Source organism: Hemicordylus capensis, chromosome 5, assembly GCF_027244095.1.
Source record: "Hemicordylus capensis ecotype Gifberg chromosome 5, rHemCap1.1.pri, whole genome shotgun sequence".
In the NCBI taxonomy this organism is placed as follows: domain Eukaryota; kingdom Metazoa; phylum Chordata; class Lepidosauria; order Squamata; family Cordylidae; genus Hemicordylus; species Hemicordylus capensis.
Window position 1 is genome coordinate 154,603,960 of NC_069661.1, and position 19,814 is coordinate 154,623,773.

Below are 19,814 nucleotides of genomic sequence, written 5' to 3' on the forward strand. Positions count from 1 at the left end.
ACCATATCTGGGCATATTTGTCAAGTGCAGAAGCTTTGTTTTACACACACAGATCTCTTGTCTGCAATGATTTCCCAATTCGGTTCAACTGAGAAAGCAGGTCCTGTTATATATTTCCTGGTGCATGGACATCTGCTCCTTCTCTTTGAACAAATGGGACAGCACATGTACTGAAGATACCTGTGTCACATATGGCAGATACAGTTGTCTGGACTGTGATAAATGTCAGCTTAAGTGCTTGTTTGTGTCACAATATTTAAGATATTTATTTCTTGTTCCAGCATAGTCATTGTTAAGGGAAGGAGACATGTTTCGGAGTGCCTGAATGGTTTTTAAAAGGTGCCAAAAATATCATTGAATTAATTTGGATTGATTCAAATTCGGATTGAATTATCCTTTTTAGGGGTGGTTCTATTCGAATGTGAATAGCTCGAATTGCTGAGATTTGATTTGAATCAATTTGCACATCCCTAATTGCCACCTCCACTTTAAGTGACTAAATGCTCCCCATCCTTTTACCAACTCTACCTGTAGTTATTTTATCTGTAGCTTTGCTCCTGCTTGACTATCTTCCATACCCAATTGTCAATGCTCTGCCATCTCTTTATTGCTTATATTATTTATCTAATGTATAAATATTAAGCCCTCTGGGCAAGAATTACATCATTTCTATGTTGGCATTAAATAGTAATAATTAATAGGAACAATTTTCTAGGACATTTTACAAATAAATGTCCATGCATATTTTTATGCAGTTTATCGATGACTTAAGCTGGACAGAATGCTTAGCTATAGCTTAATGTCATTAAGTCACAGCTAGTATTATTTCTTGTGTCACTGATGCAATATTTTTGTTAATGAGGGAAAGTGGCATATGGATTGAACAACAGTTGGGTTTCTCTAACTTCAGTCAGTCAAAGTACATATTCAGTCTTATTTCTTTGAATGTTAGGTCCCTACACAATTTTATTGCTTCCTGTGTCTAAATTTTTGAATAGATTGTCCCATGTGAAAATCACCAGTAGTATCATATCAGAAATGAAGGAATTAATTATCTTCTCATATTAAAAGAGAAGTGTTGAAAGCATTCATTCATTTATCAACCACTATTCATTTATCAACCACTATTTTACACTTCTAATGAGTTTAGGTGCTATGATAGTTCTAATCCACATTATTTGGTAGTTGTGAATATAGAATAATGATGTGACAGTAAAAGCTTGTGTTCCCTAACCCCCACCCCCTATTTTGTTGTGAGTCCTTTAGTAAATATTGTTTTTGTTTACATAATGGGAAGTGGAGGGTAGAGCAAGATCACTACAAAAGTTCTTAATTGTAGGTTTTTCTGAAGGCAAGAAATCATAATACTGAAATAAAACATGGAGAACCTGTGTTTAAAGGTATAGCAAGAGTAAGTTTCAGTCCTCTTGGAACAATTTAAAAACATGAAGATGCGACAGCAAGCTGGACCCGCTTATAGTTTTTTGTTGCCCTGCATTTCAGAAGCTCCCGCACTAGAGAATTCTGAGTTCCACACTGGTTTGCAGTGGGAAACCTCCCAGGCTGAAGGTATCATGCAAGCCTAGACCCCTATGTTGCTTTCAGCATAGCTTTCGGCATACTTTAGTTGGCTGACCCAGCATGGGCATCTGTGTGAAGGGGGCAAGGGGGAGCAATTGACCCTCCGGGATTCAGTCAATGAGCCGGGTCTCACGATTCGTGAGACCCGGTTTTGCAGGGAGAGCGGGCTAAGCCCACTCTCCCCACTCACGAGTGAAGAGGGAGCCCTGGGCGGCCAGATCGGCCGCCCACACGATTGCCGGCTCTGTGACGGAGCCGGCAGCCGCAAGCTCCAGCATGCCCTATGCGAGTGCACAGGGCATGCTGGCGAAACCCCCAGAGCCGGGAGGCGTCTTTTCGCCTCCCCTCTGGGGTCTCCTCATGAGTAGCCATGGTGCGGAGCTGCACTGCGGCTACTCACGATCCGATAGCCCGGGTTTGAGGAGCACTTGCTCTGCAAACCTGGGCTAAGGGGCGGGCTACTTGAGCGGGTTAGCCGCTCAAGAGCCACCGTGCTCGGCTGCGAGCCCGGTGGTTCTCATGATTAGCAAAAATCGGGCTAGGAGAGCCTAGCCCGATTTTTGCTAATCGTGAGAATAGCCCCAGTATCGTGAAGAGGGGCTTCTCTGCCCTTTTCCTGATCATCACCACTTTGTTCAAGCACATTTATTATTTATTTATTACATTTTATATCTCTCTCTTCCTCCAAGAGCCCAGAGCGGTGTACTACATACTTAGGTTTCTCCTCACAACAACCATGTGAAGTAGATTAGGCTGGGAGAGAAGTGACTGGCCCAGAGTCACCCAGCTAGTATCATGGCTGAATGGGGATTTGAACTCAGGTCTCCCCAGTCCTAGTCCAGCACTCTAGCCACTACACCACGCTGGCCCGTGGCTGAAGAGCATCTTTCTCTGCCTCAGTGATACTGAGAAAGTCACCCCCAGCCAGTGTTTGAACAAGCGCAGATGAGCAAGGTTTGGGAAAGGGGCAGAGCTGCCCTTCTTCCCAAAACTGGCTGTGCCCCCTGCATCAACATCAGATGCAGGAAGGCATGGCCAGTATTGAGAAGAGAAGTTCTATCTCTCTCCTGATCCTTGCCAGTTAGTGCTTCGTAGCACTGACTGAGCTTCTTTCTCTTTTTCAGAGAGGCAGAGAGAGTAACCCCCAGCCAGCATTTGAATGTCACACTGACTGGAAAGGCTCAGGAGACTGATGGAGCTGCGCTTCTTCCCAATACCGCTTTGGACATTGATACAGGGGGTGTGGTTAGGGCATGTGCGCACAGCTGCACACCTATTTTCAATGGGGTAGGGGCCACCAGAAGGAGCTTGCCTCCCCTGGAAGAGGTTCTGCCCATGTGTCCCAGGCAGCTGCCTGATCTGATGGTATGGTTGAGCTGGCACTGAAATGCTTTTTTGAAAACAGTATGGACTGTAAGAATACATTTCTTCTAGAGTAGGAATGTATTTTTTGAGTTCTGCTTGGCAGCACTGCTGATAATGTACTGAAGGCCACACAAAAATTCATGTGAAAGCAATTAACATAAGAAACCAACCCATTGTACTTCTGGGCACCTCTGTAGCTAGCGAGTGACTTATTCAAATAGTTTGCTAAAACTCAAAGTCAGACACACAGGGAATAGTAATAATAAAACTGCTGTTGCAATCTGTGATGTGATTTTCCCCAGAAAATTATTAATCTGAAAATGTGATGATGCTCTAAATCAGGGCTGCTCAACTTCGGCCCTCCTGCAGAAGTTGACCTACAGCTCTCATAATCCCTGGCTATGGCTGGAGATTATGGGAGTTGTAGTTCAAAATCTACAAAAGCTGGGAAGCCTAAATTGAGCAGGCCTGCTCAAAATAGTTTGTACCCCATGTTAATTTTATGTGCTTATAACTATCTCAGAGCTTTCCTCGTAGGCACAAGTATTTGAACTGACATATTTCATTGCGGAGGGGATCCATAAAGTACATTTGATACATATTCAGACAATTTCAAATATTTCTGTGGATACTGGCCTACATCCAGACTAGTAGTGTTCTAGCATGATGCAGAAAGATGTGCACCTAATTTATGGTGTTCCGTGATTTTGTGCAACTGCTGATGGATGTGTGACCTTGTCTGGGATATATACAAAGTTGTGCAGCATGTCAACATCTTCTGTTAGTGCAAGAACTAGTATGGAACAGTTCTTCGTACAACTTCCCACTTGTGCAACATCATTATGCTAGTAATAGTACATTAATAGTACATAATGTAATACTTGTAAAAGTGTAAGGAAAACAATTACCATTTTATTATATACAGTATAACACACAATAGTGTTTTACACTTCCAGTCTCTCTAGCTCAGTAAAAAAAGACACTGCTCTGTGTGTTTGCTGGAAGTGAAACTAAAACTAATCTCAGTTATTAGTGTTTTCATTCGCAGTCCAAGATGGAATAAGAATTTTAGCTTTGGCTGTCAAGACAAATCAAAGCTTATCTGGCGAGTTCATAATCTGATTTTTCATTTGTTTTATTGTGTGTATTTTATTTTACCCCATTTAAAAATCAATAGGTCAGTGAGTGTGTTTGTGAGAGACTCTCTCATGAGAGAGAGAGATGCATGTGCCTACACACACACACACACACACACACACACACCACAATGGGAAAATCATCTGGGGGAAAGTTTACAATTTTGAAATTACTCATTATGCTTGTGGTGGTATTGGTGTTCATTATGTTGCATCATTTTATAAAAGTAATTAGTAATTTTAGAAATGAGAAATTGCCCACAGAAACATACAACAGTGGACATTTTTCCATTTTGGAAAACTTCAGTGGACATTTTTCGATTTTGGAAAACTTTCAGTCCCACATCACTGACTTCAACATTTAAGCATAATTAAACTTTAAGGAATGGCTTGTCCTGAAAGAATATTGTTTGTAATGAGGATCACTGTGAAGTGGACTCTCTTCTGACGTTTCTTGTACCCAAAGGATGAGCTAAGCTTAGGCAATCGTGCTTTTACAAGTGAAGATAAGGGTTCACAATTTCAAGATAATTTATTTTATTTATTTATCATATTTTTATATACCGCCTGATATGTAAATCTCTAGGCAGTGTGCAAATTTTAATATTAAAAATCACAAGTTAAAAGTTAAAAGATAAGCGGCAAATTATTTGTTATATAACAATATGGAAAACAAGAGAGCCATTTCTGAATTGCATCTTTATTCTGATCAGCATATCCCCTTTTACTTGGCTTTTAAACTTGAGTTCAGATTATCTTCATTTCACCTGTGAAAGCATGCAAAAACTATTCATTGCACCATGTTGGTTCTTGTTTCATGTTGTTGTGAATTGAATCTTTCTTAAAACCTCATTGCTGCAATGTGTTTCTCTTACTTTGAGCTTGCTAGGAGCTGCTTATCACACATCAAAGCTTCATTCTGTACATGTGAGGATAGTAGATGTAGTAGATCTCTTAATAAAGTATATATAGGCAGTTAGTTGTAGAATAATGAGAAACTAATATATTTGTGCCCTGCCCGCAAAAGCCTTTGTCCCAGCCCTCATTAAAAAAATAAAAATACAACCCCAATTTCCTTGGCTCAGTATTTGGATTTGAGTGGAAGGGTGGGTTGGGCTGCAGAAGGCAGTACTGCCCTACTTTGGTTTAACCCCGCAAAGTCCTCTCACTTGAGCAATGTAAGGGCTAATGCCTGCTGTTGCACTTCAATGATTAGGGCCGGTCCCAGCATTGGAACCGGTGTGGAAGAGGTGTCCCTTGTGCTGAGAAGAGAGCATCTGAGCCTATATTTTGTTGTGGCTAGACAGTCGAACATATTATTGGTCCACGAATTGGCCAACACATTTTTCCTACTTGCTTGCTTTACAGATTAATGTAAGATTAACAGACCATCAAGGGAGTGGGGAATATAAAATATGATGCAAACTTTAGTACTAACAACCTGTACTTTGTTTCCTTATGTAGAGGAATAATCAACCCATGCTCTTCTTCAAAATGTGTTAGATCTTCAATTCAGTGTATTCACATTGCGGAAGGTCATACAAAAGCTGTACTTTGTGTTGATTCTACCGATGATCTCCTCTTCACTGGATCAAAAGGTTTGGCATATTTCTTACCGGCATATGCAGCTTTCTGAATTTTCTTCATATGTGGAATGGGGCTACCAAGAGAGATATGTGTTTCTCTAACAGCTTGACTACACATTACACTTACCGTGTGAGAGCAGCCCCACACAAGGAGGAACTGTTGGCTCCCTTTGATTTTGATTTGATTTATTTATATTTATACCTTTTTCCTCCAGTACATTGCTACTTGGGGTGACTTATCTTAGCCACTAATTCTTACCAATTCCAGAGAAAAATAGCTGGAAATTGAGAGAAGTAGCCGATAGTTTCTCCTTCATTGTTTGTTTCTATCCGCTCCAGCTTTCTGTATCTTACTTTGGAAATTCTTTGGAAGAATTCTCCACTAACCCTTCAGACTTCTCCACAGAGCTCTCACATGGTTGTGACATGGGATGGGATGGGAGGAGGTCCTCACATAGTGAGTGTATCATGCAGCCAGGCTTTGAAACTTATTGTTGGAGCACAAGGAGTAAAATTACTTTACATTTGTTACTAGCAGTCTGTGTTCATTCTGAGTAATTGCACCTCTTCTACCTAGGAAGTCTGGTGATAAAATTACTTTTTCAGTGATTCCATTAGTCTTCAGTGTCCTAATTCACATATTCATGTTTACTGCTTGATGACTTCAGCATCACCAGGAGGGTTTCGACACAGGGCTTTTACGAGTCTGTGTGTTCACACACAAGCCAGACCTATCCTGAAGTCAAGATCTTTCAAGATCTTTGGAAGCACCCCTTACACAAATTGGGCTTTGTCTTCCAAATTCTAACTTGTCCCGATGTATTTCCTGATTTTTAAAATCCTGGTTTTAAGCATGTTTTTCTGAATGCAACGCAGCAAATGCCAGGGAGGGGCACGGACTAGAGTATTTATGTATTCATTAACATGATAAGAGGAAAGCACTCTTTAGGAATGCAAATAGAACCGCCTTGCCTAGATCTGAAGAGTGGAAAAACCAGTTATCAGGAAGCAAACTCTTAGAGGCACTTCGAAAGTTCTAGTTACAAAAGCTCTGTATGCTCAAGTTGACTTTTTTGAACAATTTCATTCATTCATTTACCATTTATATATAAATCAAATATATTTATTTGATTTATATATTAGTCTGCTTGCTTAAAGTTTTTGCTGATTAAAAAAGAGGTTTTACCCACAAACTGATGTAAAAGCACACCATGCATGTGTTGGGAAAAAGGGAAGAAAGCTGTTAATGTATACAAATGCTCCCAGTCTAGGACATGAGGTTTTAAAGCCAACATTGTGTTCCTCCACAGGGAGTTCCCAAACACACACTTTATCTCCCTGCAGCCAATTGGCTAGAAGGAAAACACGGAGGCATGCAATATGAAGTTGCACAAAAAGAAAACCCCAGCGGGGAGGGGCTGCTTCCCTCTTGCTGTGAGTGGAATTTGAAGTGGCTTTGCTCATCATATACCCCGAGAGCTGTAAGCTCTGTGTGGGAAAGCTCCTGGAGACTTGCTCGAGTGAATGAGCCATCACAGATAAAACACCACACACAAAGCTTTCCTGTTGCCTCTTCTTTCCCCAAACATGTTTTTCCCCCAGAGTTCATACATTCAGTTGAGTCATCAAGTATTGAGTAATGAAGTGATCTGGATTGAGATTTGGCGAGATCCATAAGTATGGGCTCTGCACCTGCACAGGGACCATGCAGTAACCATGCTGTAGCTTGTCGAGGCGTCCAAGCTCCACCTCCACGCCTACAGCATGCTATTTAAAAGCGGGCTGGGCACCATGTTCCTCAGTTCTTTTCCAACCGCATTCACATTTGGACCTCGGCCTGCTGCTTGTTTGTCAGATAAGTTCTTCAGTTTTCTTTCTTTCGTGAGTTCTTCTTCTTCTTCTTTTTTTTAAAAGAACGGATATTCAGTTTTTGACATTTTTCTGGCTGATGGACTACGGTGGTGAAAACTTGGACTGGCTTTGGCTGATGGATGATGACTGGCACCTGACTCAGAACGGACCTGACTATGCTTCTCATTTTGTGCAATGGCTGAGGAGAAAAAATCCTTTAATAATAATAATAATAATAATAATAATAATAATTAATAAATTCAATTTCTATACCGCCCTTCCAAAAATGGCTCAGGGCGGTTTACAAAGAGAAATAACAAACAAATAAGATGGTGTGAGGGCTGTAAAGCTAAACTCCCCTCTAAAGACCTTCATGATTTGTGCCTCATTTGCTTGAGTGAGGAGCACAATGTGTTGTCGTGTACGATCTGTCTGTCTTTTTCTAAGCAGACACGTAAAAATCAGGTGCTTCATCTTCGTGTCTCCATTTATGATGAAGTCTTGAGCCCTTCGACACCTGGTGAGCCACTCCCATCTACTTCGGCATCTAAGACTCCACCAAAGCTGTCTTCGACACTATATTTGCTACCGTCTCAGCAAAAATCTAAGATGTCAAAATCGACGTCGACTCAACAAAAGTCAAAACTGTCAACATCGACTTCGTTGGCGAGCCCACATAGACCTAGCGTGTTGACATTGACATCAGCACTCTCCTCGACATCGGAGGTTTCTAAGCTTACGTCGTTGACAGTAAGATCCCATCATCCATGTGGTGAAGGAACCAAACCAGTGCCAGAAGTCTCAAAGTAGACGAAGCACCGCACTGCTGAGACTCCCGCAACGCCACCAAGGAAGAAGTCAATTGACCTAATGCAGGAACCCACGCCATCACCATCAGCACTCAATTTTCCTTCGACACCGACTTCGAGATCAAAGACCACTCTCAACGCCATGCCTTTGGCACCAACATAGACAGAAAGACTGGACACTGACTGCCCATTGACGCCGATCTGTTCGACATCCTTCAGGCGCATTCCCTGTCTCTGGTGCCAACACTGATTTCATCTTCTGGCCCTTCTACACCGAAGGTTCAACAAGAGGCCCCTTTGACGTCGTCCCTACACACCCCTGTATTGTCAACATCGAGGCAAGTGTCACCACGATGCCAGCCGCCAATGCCAATGTTCGACGTCGACAACGAAGGAGAGGATGCAGATGCCAGTCTGGACCCTACCACTGCACATAGCCTCCTTTCGCTCCTGGATTCCTCCTCAAGCATAGCATCTACATCAGCCTTCAAAGGTTTCCTTCCTTCTACCGGTAGTACAGAAAGTCAATCAAGCACTGTCCCACCAGCCTTGGCATCTATTTTATCTGCAGAACACTTGCAAAGTCCTACTTCTTGGCACGCTTGCAGTTTTATGCATACACAAGTCTCAGCTACCACCTCTTTAGCAACTACTATCGGCACAGGTTCCCCAGGGGCCCTATATGTCTACTAGATGGAGAAATCCTGGAAACCTTTTGCTCCAAGGACTTACACTCCAATTGATTCATCTTTACAAGTGACCACCTTGGCTGACCCTGCCGCCCGCAGCGAGTCCATTTCTTGTGCCTCTAAGGCATCCCAATCCTCTCTTCTCTCTACAATGCCACAGACCACTCAAACTACATCTCCACTTTTCAGGTCCATAGGCACCCAGACAGGTCCTTTGCCGCCTTCACAAAACATGGCTGTGGAGACTCAAACTTGTGTCCCATCTTCTCCACTCAGATCTGCTTCAGAACACTGTGGTTCCTCCGATTTTGAATCTGATCCAGAGGATGCAGAAAGCTTGGTGGAGCCTCCCACTGATGTCCCCCCATCAACTTATGTATCCCCAAATGAAGAAATGAAGGCCTATCATAAACATGTGTGGGCCATGGCGGAAGCACTGGGTCTGGACTTAACGATCCAAACTGACAACCATAGACGATCCAGTGTACAACTTCATGGCCAAATCTCAGGCCACTCAGCCTGTGGCCTTGCCCAGGTTCCCGGTAATCACCAGAGTGGTGAAATGTGCCTGGGGAGTGCTTCATATGTCCACTCCCACTTCCAAGAGACTCAAAAGCCTCTATCGCATTCAGGAGAAGGACAACACACCTTCTAAAGCACCCAGCTCCTAATTCCCTTGTCATCGACTGCACCACCTCTTCGAAGAGGGGAAGGCGCCACACCATCTGACAAAAAGGGGAGAAAATTGGACTTACTGGGCAGAAAGGTGTACTCCACCTCCTGCCTCTCAATTCACGTGGCCAATTACTTGGCTTGTATGGCCAAATACAACCATGGCCTGTGTGTATCCTTTCAAGGTGACTTGGACACCTTATACCCTGAAGATTTCAAGAGGAAGTTCCAGCTGACACTGGATAAGTCGGCTGATTTAACCAGACAACATTTAAGTATTGCTATGCATCTTGCGGAGTCAGAATCTTGTTTGCTGACTGCTTCTGTGACTTTGCAGAGACATGCATGGCTGAAATCCACAAACCTTCTGAGCGACATGAAGGACAAAATTGAAGGCCTGGCCATTGACGGAACTGGCATTTTCAGTGAATCAACAGACGCCACCATGGAACAACTTTAAAAATCCAAATTCACAGCTAAAACATTCACCTCTACTGCTTCTACCTCTGCATAGACTCCGAGGTACCGTTCCTATTACGGCAAGCCTATTACCTTCCTTTAGGTAGCAAGAATGCCATGACTACAGGAAGCAATATAAGCCCTACCATAAACACCCTTACCTAGGTAAGGCCAAGGCCATTCAGTCCTACCGTACCAAACAACCAGAAGCGCAGAAGCGTCTTTGAAGTTTGGGAGCACCCACTGACACCTAGTCACACCTGCAGAGGTCTCAACATCTTGGTGGAACACCATCACCAACCCACCATTGCCACACAATTCCATCAAGCTAGCACACCATATCCCTGCATGGTATCATATAACATCAGACTTCTGGGTCCTGAAGATCATATCCTCAGGATATGCCATCGAATTCAAGATGACCCCTCACTTTACGGGAATGAGGTTCACCCCACCATCCTCAGCCTTACAGGATCAGGTGGAAGAACTATTGGAGAAGGGTGCGATCAAGAGCGCACAAGCGAGAAGGTTTCTACTCCCGATACTTTCAGATTCCGAAGTGGGATGGGGGCATCCACCCCATCGTGGACCTCTGCCACCTAAACAAACTAATCCATGTCAGGAAATTTCATATGATGGTGTTACAGGAGATACTACTGCTTCTCCACCAAGAGAAGTGGCTTGCAACGCTGCATTTGAAAGACACCTACTTTCATATCAACCTAAGAGAACATCACAGGAAGTACCTCCATTTCACTGTAGGCCACCAAGTGTACCAATACAATGTCTTACCCTTCGGACCTTCCACCACCACAAGGGTCTTTACCAAATGTATGGCAGTAGTGATTTCCGATCTGAGAACAAAAGGCATTGCTGTTTACCCATTCTTGGATGACTGGCTTCTGACGTCCAAGGACCAAGACGAGTTACATTCTCAGATCCAGTATGTTCTGACTCTCCTCCAAGACTTGGGAATCCAAGTCAATTGGAAAAAGTCCCACCTGGAACCTATGTGCATGGTCACCTATATCGGGGCAGTGTCGAACAAGGTGACCCAAAAAGGATACTTACCAGAAGAAAGATATAACTGCATCCAAGATCTAGTGCAGGTGTTCCAACAACATCCTATACAACCAACTCAGCTGATACAGCGACTGCTCGGCCTGATGGCATCCTGAAATACAGTGATTCATTATGCACCTCTGAAAATGCGAAAGCTACAACTATGGTTTATGTCAGTTTTCCATACCAATAGAGACAGTCAGTGGAAATGTCTGGAGCTGCCACCGCAAATTCTACGATCACTGTCATGGTGGTCAGCGAGCCAGAATCTCCTAGAAGGAGTCCCGTTCCAGACACCATCTCCATCAATTTGGCTTACAATGGATGCATCACTGCTAGGGTAGGGTGCCCATTGCGAGGGTCATCAAATACAAGGCAAATTGACTCCTCACCAGGCTCAGTTGCATATGAACTTCCTGGAGTTGCTAGCCGTCCTCCAGGCACTACAGGCTTTTTGCCATTGGTACAAGACAAAGTCGTCCAGATACAATTGGACAACACAACAGCCCAAGCTTATATCAACTGACAAGGCGGGACTGTATCTCGAACCTTGTGTGCCCTCAGTGTTCAGCTATGGCACTGGTGCATCCGGCACCAAGTGTCACCGAAGGCAATCCACATCAAAGGCCTGGAGAATGTCCTAGCTGACGATCTCAGTCAAGTGTTCATACAGCACCAACAACATGAATTGGAGCTCAACACAAGATACATTGCTTCCCTTTTTGTCCACTGGATGGAACCATCCATAGACCTGTTTGCGACTTCAGTAAACACGAAGTGCACCCACTTCTGCTCAAGGGCGGGACACGACCAGCAGTCACTAGAGGATGTGTTCCAGCTGGATTGGTCTTAGGAGACCTCTCACATGTTCCCTCCACAACCACTGATAAGCTGAGTGGTGGTTTGTCTTCTAGCCACCCCAATGTACTATGCACTCTCTGGATGTATGCAGGGTGCTTCTGTTCTATTTAGCTCGCACAAAAGACTTCAGATCTACCAACCACTTGTTCATAGCCTACAAAGGCACTGCCAGGGGCTCCTGCATATCCAGACAAAGACTATTACACTGGCTGGTTGAGCTCATTTTGCTCACCTACAAATTACAAAACAAGAATCCACTGGAAGCAATCAAGGCCCATTCCACTTGGGCATACACTTTGTCTGCTGCACACCTCTCAGGGGTAACCTTCACGGACATTGCAAGGCAGCTACATGGTCCACAGAGTTGCCCTTTGCACATTACGCCACAGATGTGCGCTCTGCTGCTGAAGCGAGCCTTGGGAGAAGCATTCTAAAAAGGGTGTTGCATCACTACTGCACCCTCCTCCATGGAGAGCTTGCTAAACACCCATACTTATGGATCTTGACAGATCTCGATCCAGATAAACAGGTTGCTCACCTGTAACTTATGATCTGGGAGAGATCCGTCAACATTCATAAGACCCTCCCAATCCACTCCTCTGCAGTAGTGCTCTGCTGTGTGTGCATGCCATTACCATTAACATTGCTGAATTCACCTGCTTACCTGGATGGTCATCTTCCACAGCGGTCGTCCAAGAACTGAGGAACATGGAGCCCAGCCCGCCTTTAAATAGCACGCTGTTGGCGTGGAGGCGAGGCTTGGACGCCTCGACAAGCTACGGCATGGCTACCACGTGGTTCCTGCACAGGTGCAGAACCCATACTTATGGATGTCGATGGATCTGTCCCAGTTACAGATGAGCAACCTGTTTATATGCACAAATATGTGAACTGACTTAAAGTGGAATACCATGTGCATGTCACCTGCACGGAATGAGGAGGGCAAAGGAGGGAAGTTTAGAAATAGCGTCAGACTTCAGATCATTCCTGATTACTGAAATGTGTTAGTTTTCCCACATGGTGACCTGGAGAATTTTAGTATTTTTAGAGAAAGTTAAACATTGAGCTCGCTAGATGGGATAATGCTTGATACGTTTATACATTGATTTAGCCTTGCATAACCCTTTGAAAACTGTGTTTATAGTACAGCATAATAGCTAAGAAGTAGAACATGATATTTCACTTTAGAATATGAATACACATGTAGAAGAGTAGAACATGACATATTGTTTAACAAACTAGAGCTCCAGAATAAGCTCCAGTGTATTTTGGCATTGAAAATTCTGGCTTAAGCCTTTAAGGCTAGAGTTTTTCAAAGTACTATTAACGTTGGAAAACATGTGAAACCCTGTATGCTTAATTAATTTAGTTTTCTTTGAAAATCCACTTTCAAAGCACTGGAGGAAAAAATCCTATTTTAAAGCACTAAACTATTTGTGGTGTTCATGTTTTGTATCTTTCTGTGGAACACTGAGTCTGATGGTTTCAAAAAGATACCCTAGATCGAATTAGATGTAATTAGCTCAAACTCTAATTACATGGTGCTTTCTTAAGCTCCATAGGACTGATAGCAGGTTCAGACATTACAGTACCTGCAATCATCCAGATGTACAACTTTCTCAAATTTCCAGTTATTAGACTGCTACTATAATGCCTGAACACAAGCTTCTTATAGCTGAGATTTTCAGGCATCTAATGTGAAAATTCAGTTTCCACATCTTAGCAGTTATCTTTATTTTTTGAGCTTCCTCTAGCTCCATTCATAGTGACAGCCTTGTAAGTGAATGGTATCTTTTCACTAGACTGTTTTTGTTGGTAAGAATGTGCAAGCTTTCATGTTCTACCAAGTCTACAGAAAAGCTGTGGCCGGCTTTGCTGGAAGCCTCTAAGCCAAAATTACAGATCTGCAGATACCAACTCATTTTTTAAGTCTTTCTTAGGAAAACTGTAGGATGGACTAGACTTCACTGAAATGAAAAACTGCTGAAGACTACTATGACTGATAATAGAAAAAGCACAAGGGAGTGATGTTGTGGTCTTATGGGACCCACTGAATTCAGTGATGTTTGATTACTGTGTTGCTTACTGAATTGTCTTACCAACATAAATATTGGGGAAAATTTATATAGCATAATTAACTTTTTATTTGATCTTCTTTGTGTGTATGTTTGTGTTTTTTTTAGATCGCACCTGTAAAGTATGGAATTTGGTAACTGGACAGGAAATAATGTCTCTGGGTGGTCATCCCAACAATGTTGTATCAGTAAAATACTGTAATTATACTAGCCTGGTCTTCACAATCTCAACATCTTATATTAAGGTGTGGGATATCCGTGATTCTGCCAAGTGTATTCGGACACTAACGTAAGTTGCAACTCTAAAAGCCAAAAATGTAATTTTAAAATGTTGCTTAATTGTAGCTTAGTTGATGCCATAAGAGAAGGTGAGATAATTGTAATTAATACGGAGCTCCCAACCCTGCCACTCAATCATAATAATTTTAAGATTTGCAGCCTAAACAAAATTAAAGTGCTCTGTGGTGCAGGAGGCCGGGGAAAGGGAAGGGGAGCAGGAATATGGTGTGCTGCTCTTACTGTTTCAGATGGCCACACCCCACTAGACATTTTCATAAAGAACTATTTGTTTAAATTTCACCTGCTAACCATAATTTATATTTAATATATAAATATTTTAAATATAAAAAGGAAACTTTTTATATTTAGCAGGGGGGTCGCAACCGTCCCTCTTCAAACCAGTATTGTGTCCATCTTGGTGTCTCTTGGTGGTGTCTCCCTTATGTTTGTTTTTAGTCTGTAATCCTCTTCACGACCCATTTTTCTCAGACCCTTTGCTTTGTAAATCACTTTGAGATTTTTTAAAAGATTGTACATATACATGTTTTAGTTTTAGTTTTAATAACTGTCGGGTGGGGAGTTGGACTGGGGCAGTATACCTGCATTATGGTTTGACAGTCAAGGTGCACTATAAGTCATTACATGACCACTAAAATGCAGTGACAAATATTCCAGTTCTTTGGTAGCAGTTTGGAAGAACACCTGAACGATTAAGAATTTGGGGGGTTCAGTGTGCTTTTTGTGTGGGGTCTGAAGATGTTTGAGTGAATAGGGAACATATGAGCAAAGGCAATAAGCACAGATGAGAGCTGGATGTGGAAAAGATAAATAAGAATATGAATTGGAAGGAAACTGAGTATTTTACCTCTCAGTCAGTGCATAGCGAGGTTGATGGTGACCCTATGGTGAGATTTGAGGATGAGCCTCCTACCACTGCCTGCCATTGTGACTCCCCCCCCGCCGCCACCATTGTGCCACCCCCCCCCCACTGGTCTGCCTTTTCAGAGCAGCACCTATCTGTTGGGGCCCAGCTGCATATCGGATGATGTCAACACACCAACATGACCACATCACCCCATGCCGACATAGAACAGGCCTGCATTTAAGGAGCCACCTGTTATTGCTGGGATGGGGCAGTGAACACCCCCATTGCAGTGGGGGCAGCAGGCAGCTGACAGAGACCCGCAGCCCCAGGCTTTTGTCCTCCCTTGTTCTATAGTGGCTACGCCACTCTTCTCAATCCTTTCTATAGATAAAGCAAGTTCTGGTTTTCTCTGTGTTATAGGAGAGCTGACTCAGTATGACAGGCTGTGAGTCCAACACTCTGAAAAGTTCTCCAAATTCTCCAGCTAAGATCTTTCCTATTCTTTCTACCTGGTATCTTTTAAACCAGAGATTGCAGTCACTTCTGTGCATGCTAAACTTGCTGTGCCACTGAACTGTAGATTCTCCATTCTGAAATGGAGCAGATATATTCACATTACTAGTGATGATGTAAAACTTTATTTCGGTCGTAGACCAGCAATACAACAATATTAAAATAATAATGATAATAACAATAATAAGATGATAATATAAAATCAGACTACATTTATACGCATTTGGCATATTATATAACAATATTTGGCCACGATATGAATAACATCCAGATTAGGATTAGTGAGCAAATAGTTTAAATAGAAATCCTCTCCACATTACTACTTTTTCTATCACATACTGACTTATTTCAGTCATATTGGCATGTATGTATTGTTGTGGACTAGTCCATCTTTAGAAGTGAGGAGAGGAGGGAGGAGAGCTGGTCTTGTGGTAGCAAGCATGACTTGTCCCCATAGCTAAGCAGGGTCCACTCTGCATATGAAAGGGAGACGATCTGTGAGTACTGTAAGATATTCCCTTTAGAGGATGGAGCCACTCTGGGAAGAGCAGTTAGGTTCCAAGTTCCCTCCCTGGCATCTCCAAGATAGGGCTGAGAGAGATTCCTGCCTGCAACCTTAGAGAAGCCGATGCCAGTCTGTGTTGACAATACTGAGCTAGATGGACCAATGCTCTGACTCATTATATGGCAGCTTTCTATGTCACTAAGTGTAGATCTTTTGAACTGTCTGAATATGGGTTGGTCACCTGGTCTTGTCTTTTATCTGCTGCAAAAGTGACAAAGAAAAGTCCCTATATGATGGTGAAATATTAGTCAGACCTGGTTATCCCTTCTATCCTTGTACCCCTTTTGTTGCCTTTGTCCCAGTTACTTGTTTAGAGTGTTATTGGTAGCATGAGCTATAAATATAGCTCTGAGTCCTGCCACTGGCACAGATTCAGTTTGCAGGGACCAGGGACAGGAACTTCTCAGTAATCTTTGGAATGCCCTCCCAGAAGTGCATCATCATTCTTCATTCTCGATTAGTTTTTAAAATGATCTAAAAACTCTCCTTTATAAAGAAGCTTTTTAAAATTGGTTTTCATTGGGTTTCCAGTTTTATTTATTTATTATTTATTTATTCAATTTCTATACCGCCCTTCCAAAAATGGCTCAGGATGATTTACACAGAGAAATAACAAAAAAAATAAGATGGATCCCTGTCCCCAAAGGGCTCACAATCTAAAAAGAAACATAGATAGATACCAGCAACAGACACTGGTTTTCATTGGGTTTCCAGTTTTAATAAGTTTTAGTCCTGTTTGCCATTTTATTTTTGTTTTGATGCTTGTTTTATAATTTCATTGTTTTGTTATGTTGTATTTTTATTACAAGCTGCCCTGACCAACAATGTGCTGATGGATGAAAGAGATATATTTTAATTAATTATTAAATAAATAAAGCGATATATAAATATATTTTAATTTCAACTTCTACAATGTTTGGAAAATTCAGTATCCATCGTCTGTCCACAGTCAGCTTATAATATTCTTGTGAAACTGATGGAGTCATTGAGTATTTGTTTTTCCTATTGTAGAATTGTAGGTTAATTTTACTCTTGTTTGTTCTGCAAAATGAAGGTCTTCAGGCCAGGTGATGCCAGGTGATGCTTGCTCTGGAAGTACCAATAGAACAGTAACAATTCCAGCTGGAGAGAACCAGATAAATCAAATAGCCCTAAATCCAACAGGCACTTTCCTCTATGCAGCTGCTGGAAATGCAGTGAGAATGTGGGATCTAAAGAGGTAAAGCTTTTCCAGTTATTTACTAAGCTGTAAAAACATCAGCTCAGGATGCCTAGAAGCTTATATGCAGGTGCAGCATGGTTGCAACCTTCACAGTAGGGTTCCCCATTTGGCCATTGCCCCTTCAGTGGCAACTAGGGATGTGCAAAAAATTTCGGGCACAGAACGATCTGTGCCCGAAACGAGCAATTTTGGGTGATTCGGGGCCGAACCGAATCTTTTTCTGAGGTGTGAATTCTCATTCTATCATAGCAAATGAGATTTTTTTCAATTAGACAACTCTCATGACCCCACTTTCACTTTTTCACACTCTCAGTTACTATGAATATGAGGAAGTAATCAATTTAGCACACTTCACCTTATGAAGACAAACCTCAGAATTCACCAAAATTCACCCCCCTGCCCAATCACTTTGAAATTGGGGACGGGTGGTAGCCTCCACCCATTAGGCACTATCTACCAGCCCACCCCACTCCTTTGGGGCAGATCCACTTTCTGCCCCCAATCTGCCCCAAAGACACCAAAACTTCAAATATTCCCAAAAAATCAGCCCTCTGCCCAATCCCCCTGAAATTGGGGTGGTAGCCTCCACCCATTAGGCACTACCACCCCACCCCACTCTTTTGGGGCAGATCCACTTTCTGCCCCCAAACTGCCTCAAAGTCACTAAAACTTTAAAAAATCTCAAAAAATCAGCCCTTTGTCCAATCCCCCTGAAATTGGGGTGGTAGCCTGCACCCATTAGGCACTACCACCCCATCCCACTCCTTTTGCCCAGATCCCATGCTATGCCCCCGAACTGCCCCAAAGTCACTAAAATTTCAAAATTTCCCCCAAAATCAGCCCTTTGCCCAATTCCCCTGAAATTGGGGTGGTAGACTCCACCCATTGGGCACTACCACCCCACCCCAAAATTTTGCCCCTTGGCGCCTTTTTTACCCCCCGAATCGATTCAGATTCCGATTAAATCCGAATCCAAACCGACTCAGGGGTGATTCGGGTGGCCCATATTCGGGCACAAAACAGAACAGGGGTGATTTGGTTCAGGTCCCAAACCGAATCACCGAATTCCCGAATTGCACACCCCTAGTGGCAACACTCCATGGAGAGGGGAAGACTGCAGGGATTCTACATCTATGTAGGGTCCTCTGACCACTATCTGAGGGTCCTTCCCAGGTAATATTTGCTGTGATGGAACCTCTACATCTCAGCTTCTTTCTTTGCCTCTCTGGGTAGGTGAGAAGCCTGAGATTATGCATATCGGCCATCCTGGAAATTAGGACAGTGCTAGCATAGGGAGGTACCACAATGGGCAGGTTCACACAGTCCACTGCAAGAAAGTAAGAGGGAACTAGAGGTTCCCAGGAGCATGCACTCCCATCATGAGCCACAAGTTCAGCTCATTTTGTAACACAGGAACCCATCATGTCCGTAGAGAATATCAGGTTCCCACCACCGTCCGGCATTCCCAAGCTGAATTAAAATGTTGGTTGCAGATGTCAGGTGAATGTCCTGTGGGGCAGGAATCCACCCAACATTTCTGGGTTCAGATGATACAGTAGTAGCTGCTCGCATCAGGAGTGCATAGCCCCAGGGAACCTCTGGATCTTTGAGGTAATCCAGGATCCTTCACAGTAGCCTTGAAAGTATCCTTCATGGAAGGTTTTGACCATTCCTCAAAGCACTCTGTAGCGCTCCCCTTCGTGCACAAGGCATGCTCTGTATTTTTGGCAGTGGAGCACTATATGCTCAGTTCCTTCTCAACCACCGGTGAGTGTGCCTCGCTGAAGGTTTGCTCTTCATTCGAGCTCAGTTCCTACAAAAAATAAAAGTTTGGATTTATTCGGTTTTTGACCCTGACAAGAAGACCACGATGTTCGTACTTGTAAGATCTGCCTTTTGTTCTCTGACCCGAAAGAGTAAGGAATTGCAACTTAGTGCTGCCCTATACTTGCTAATTACAGAGCACAGTCTGATCTTGTCAAGAGAGGAATTTACATAATTGTCTCAAGTTGCTTAAACATTTCAATCAGTTAGCTGGATATTTACATGTGTACAAGGAAGTTATAGTGACAGACGCTATTTCCCCTGCATGATCAGCATGCTCTAGACAGGGTTTTGCAAAGTGCAGCTGCCATCATTGTCTGCTAAAGCATTATTCAAATCTCCAGGGACCTTTCCCCCAAAATCTATTTCAAGCCAAAACCCCAAGTTAGCTATTTCCTGC

At 42.9% G+C, this 19,814-nt stretch overlaps 1 protein-coding gene across 8 annotated transcripts in view; it reads left to right on the plus strand.

The window, feature by feature from the left end:
* KIF21A (kinesin family member 21A) overlaps window positions 1-19,814 on the plus strand; it is a 157,431-nt gene that overhangs the window by 132,307 nt on the left and 5,310 nt on the right. For all 8 annotated transcript variants that reach the window (XM_053253846.1, XM_053253850.1, XM_053253852.1 and 5 more), the window contains 3 exons: window positions 5,547-5,680; window positions 14,255-14,435; window positions 17,423-17,587. In XM_053253846.1, coding sequence (XP_053109821.1) covers window positions 5,547-5,680; window positions 14,255-14,435; window positions 17,423-17,587 — 480 coding nt within the window. The remainder of the gene's footprint in view (window positions 1-5,546; window positions 5,681-14,254; window positions 14,436-17,422; window positions 17,588-19,814) is intronic.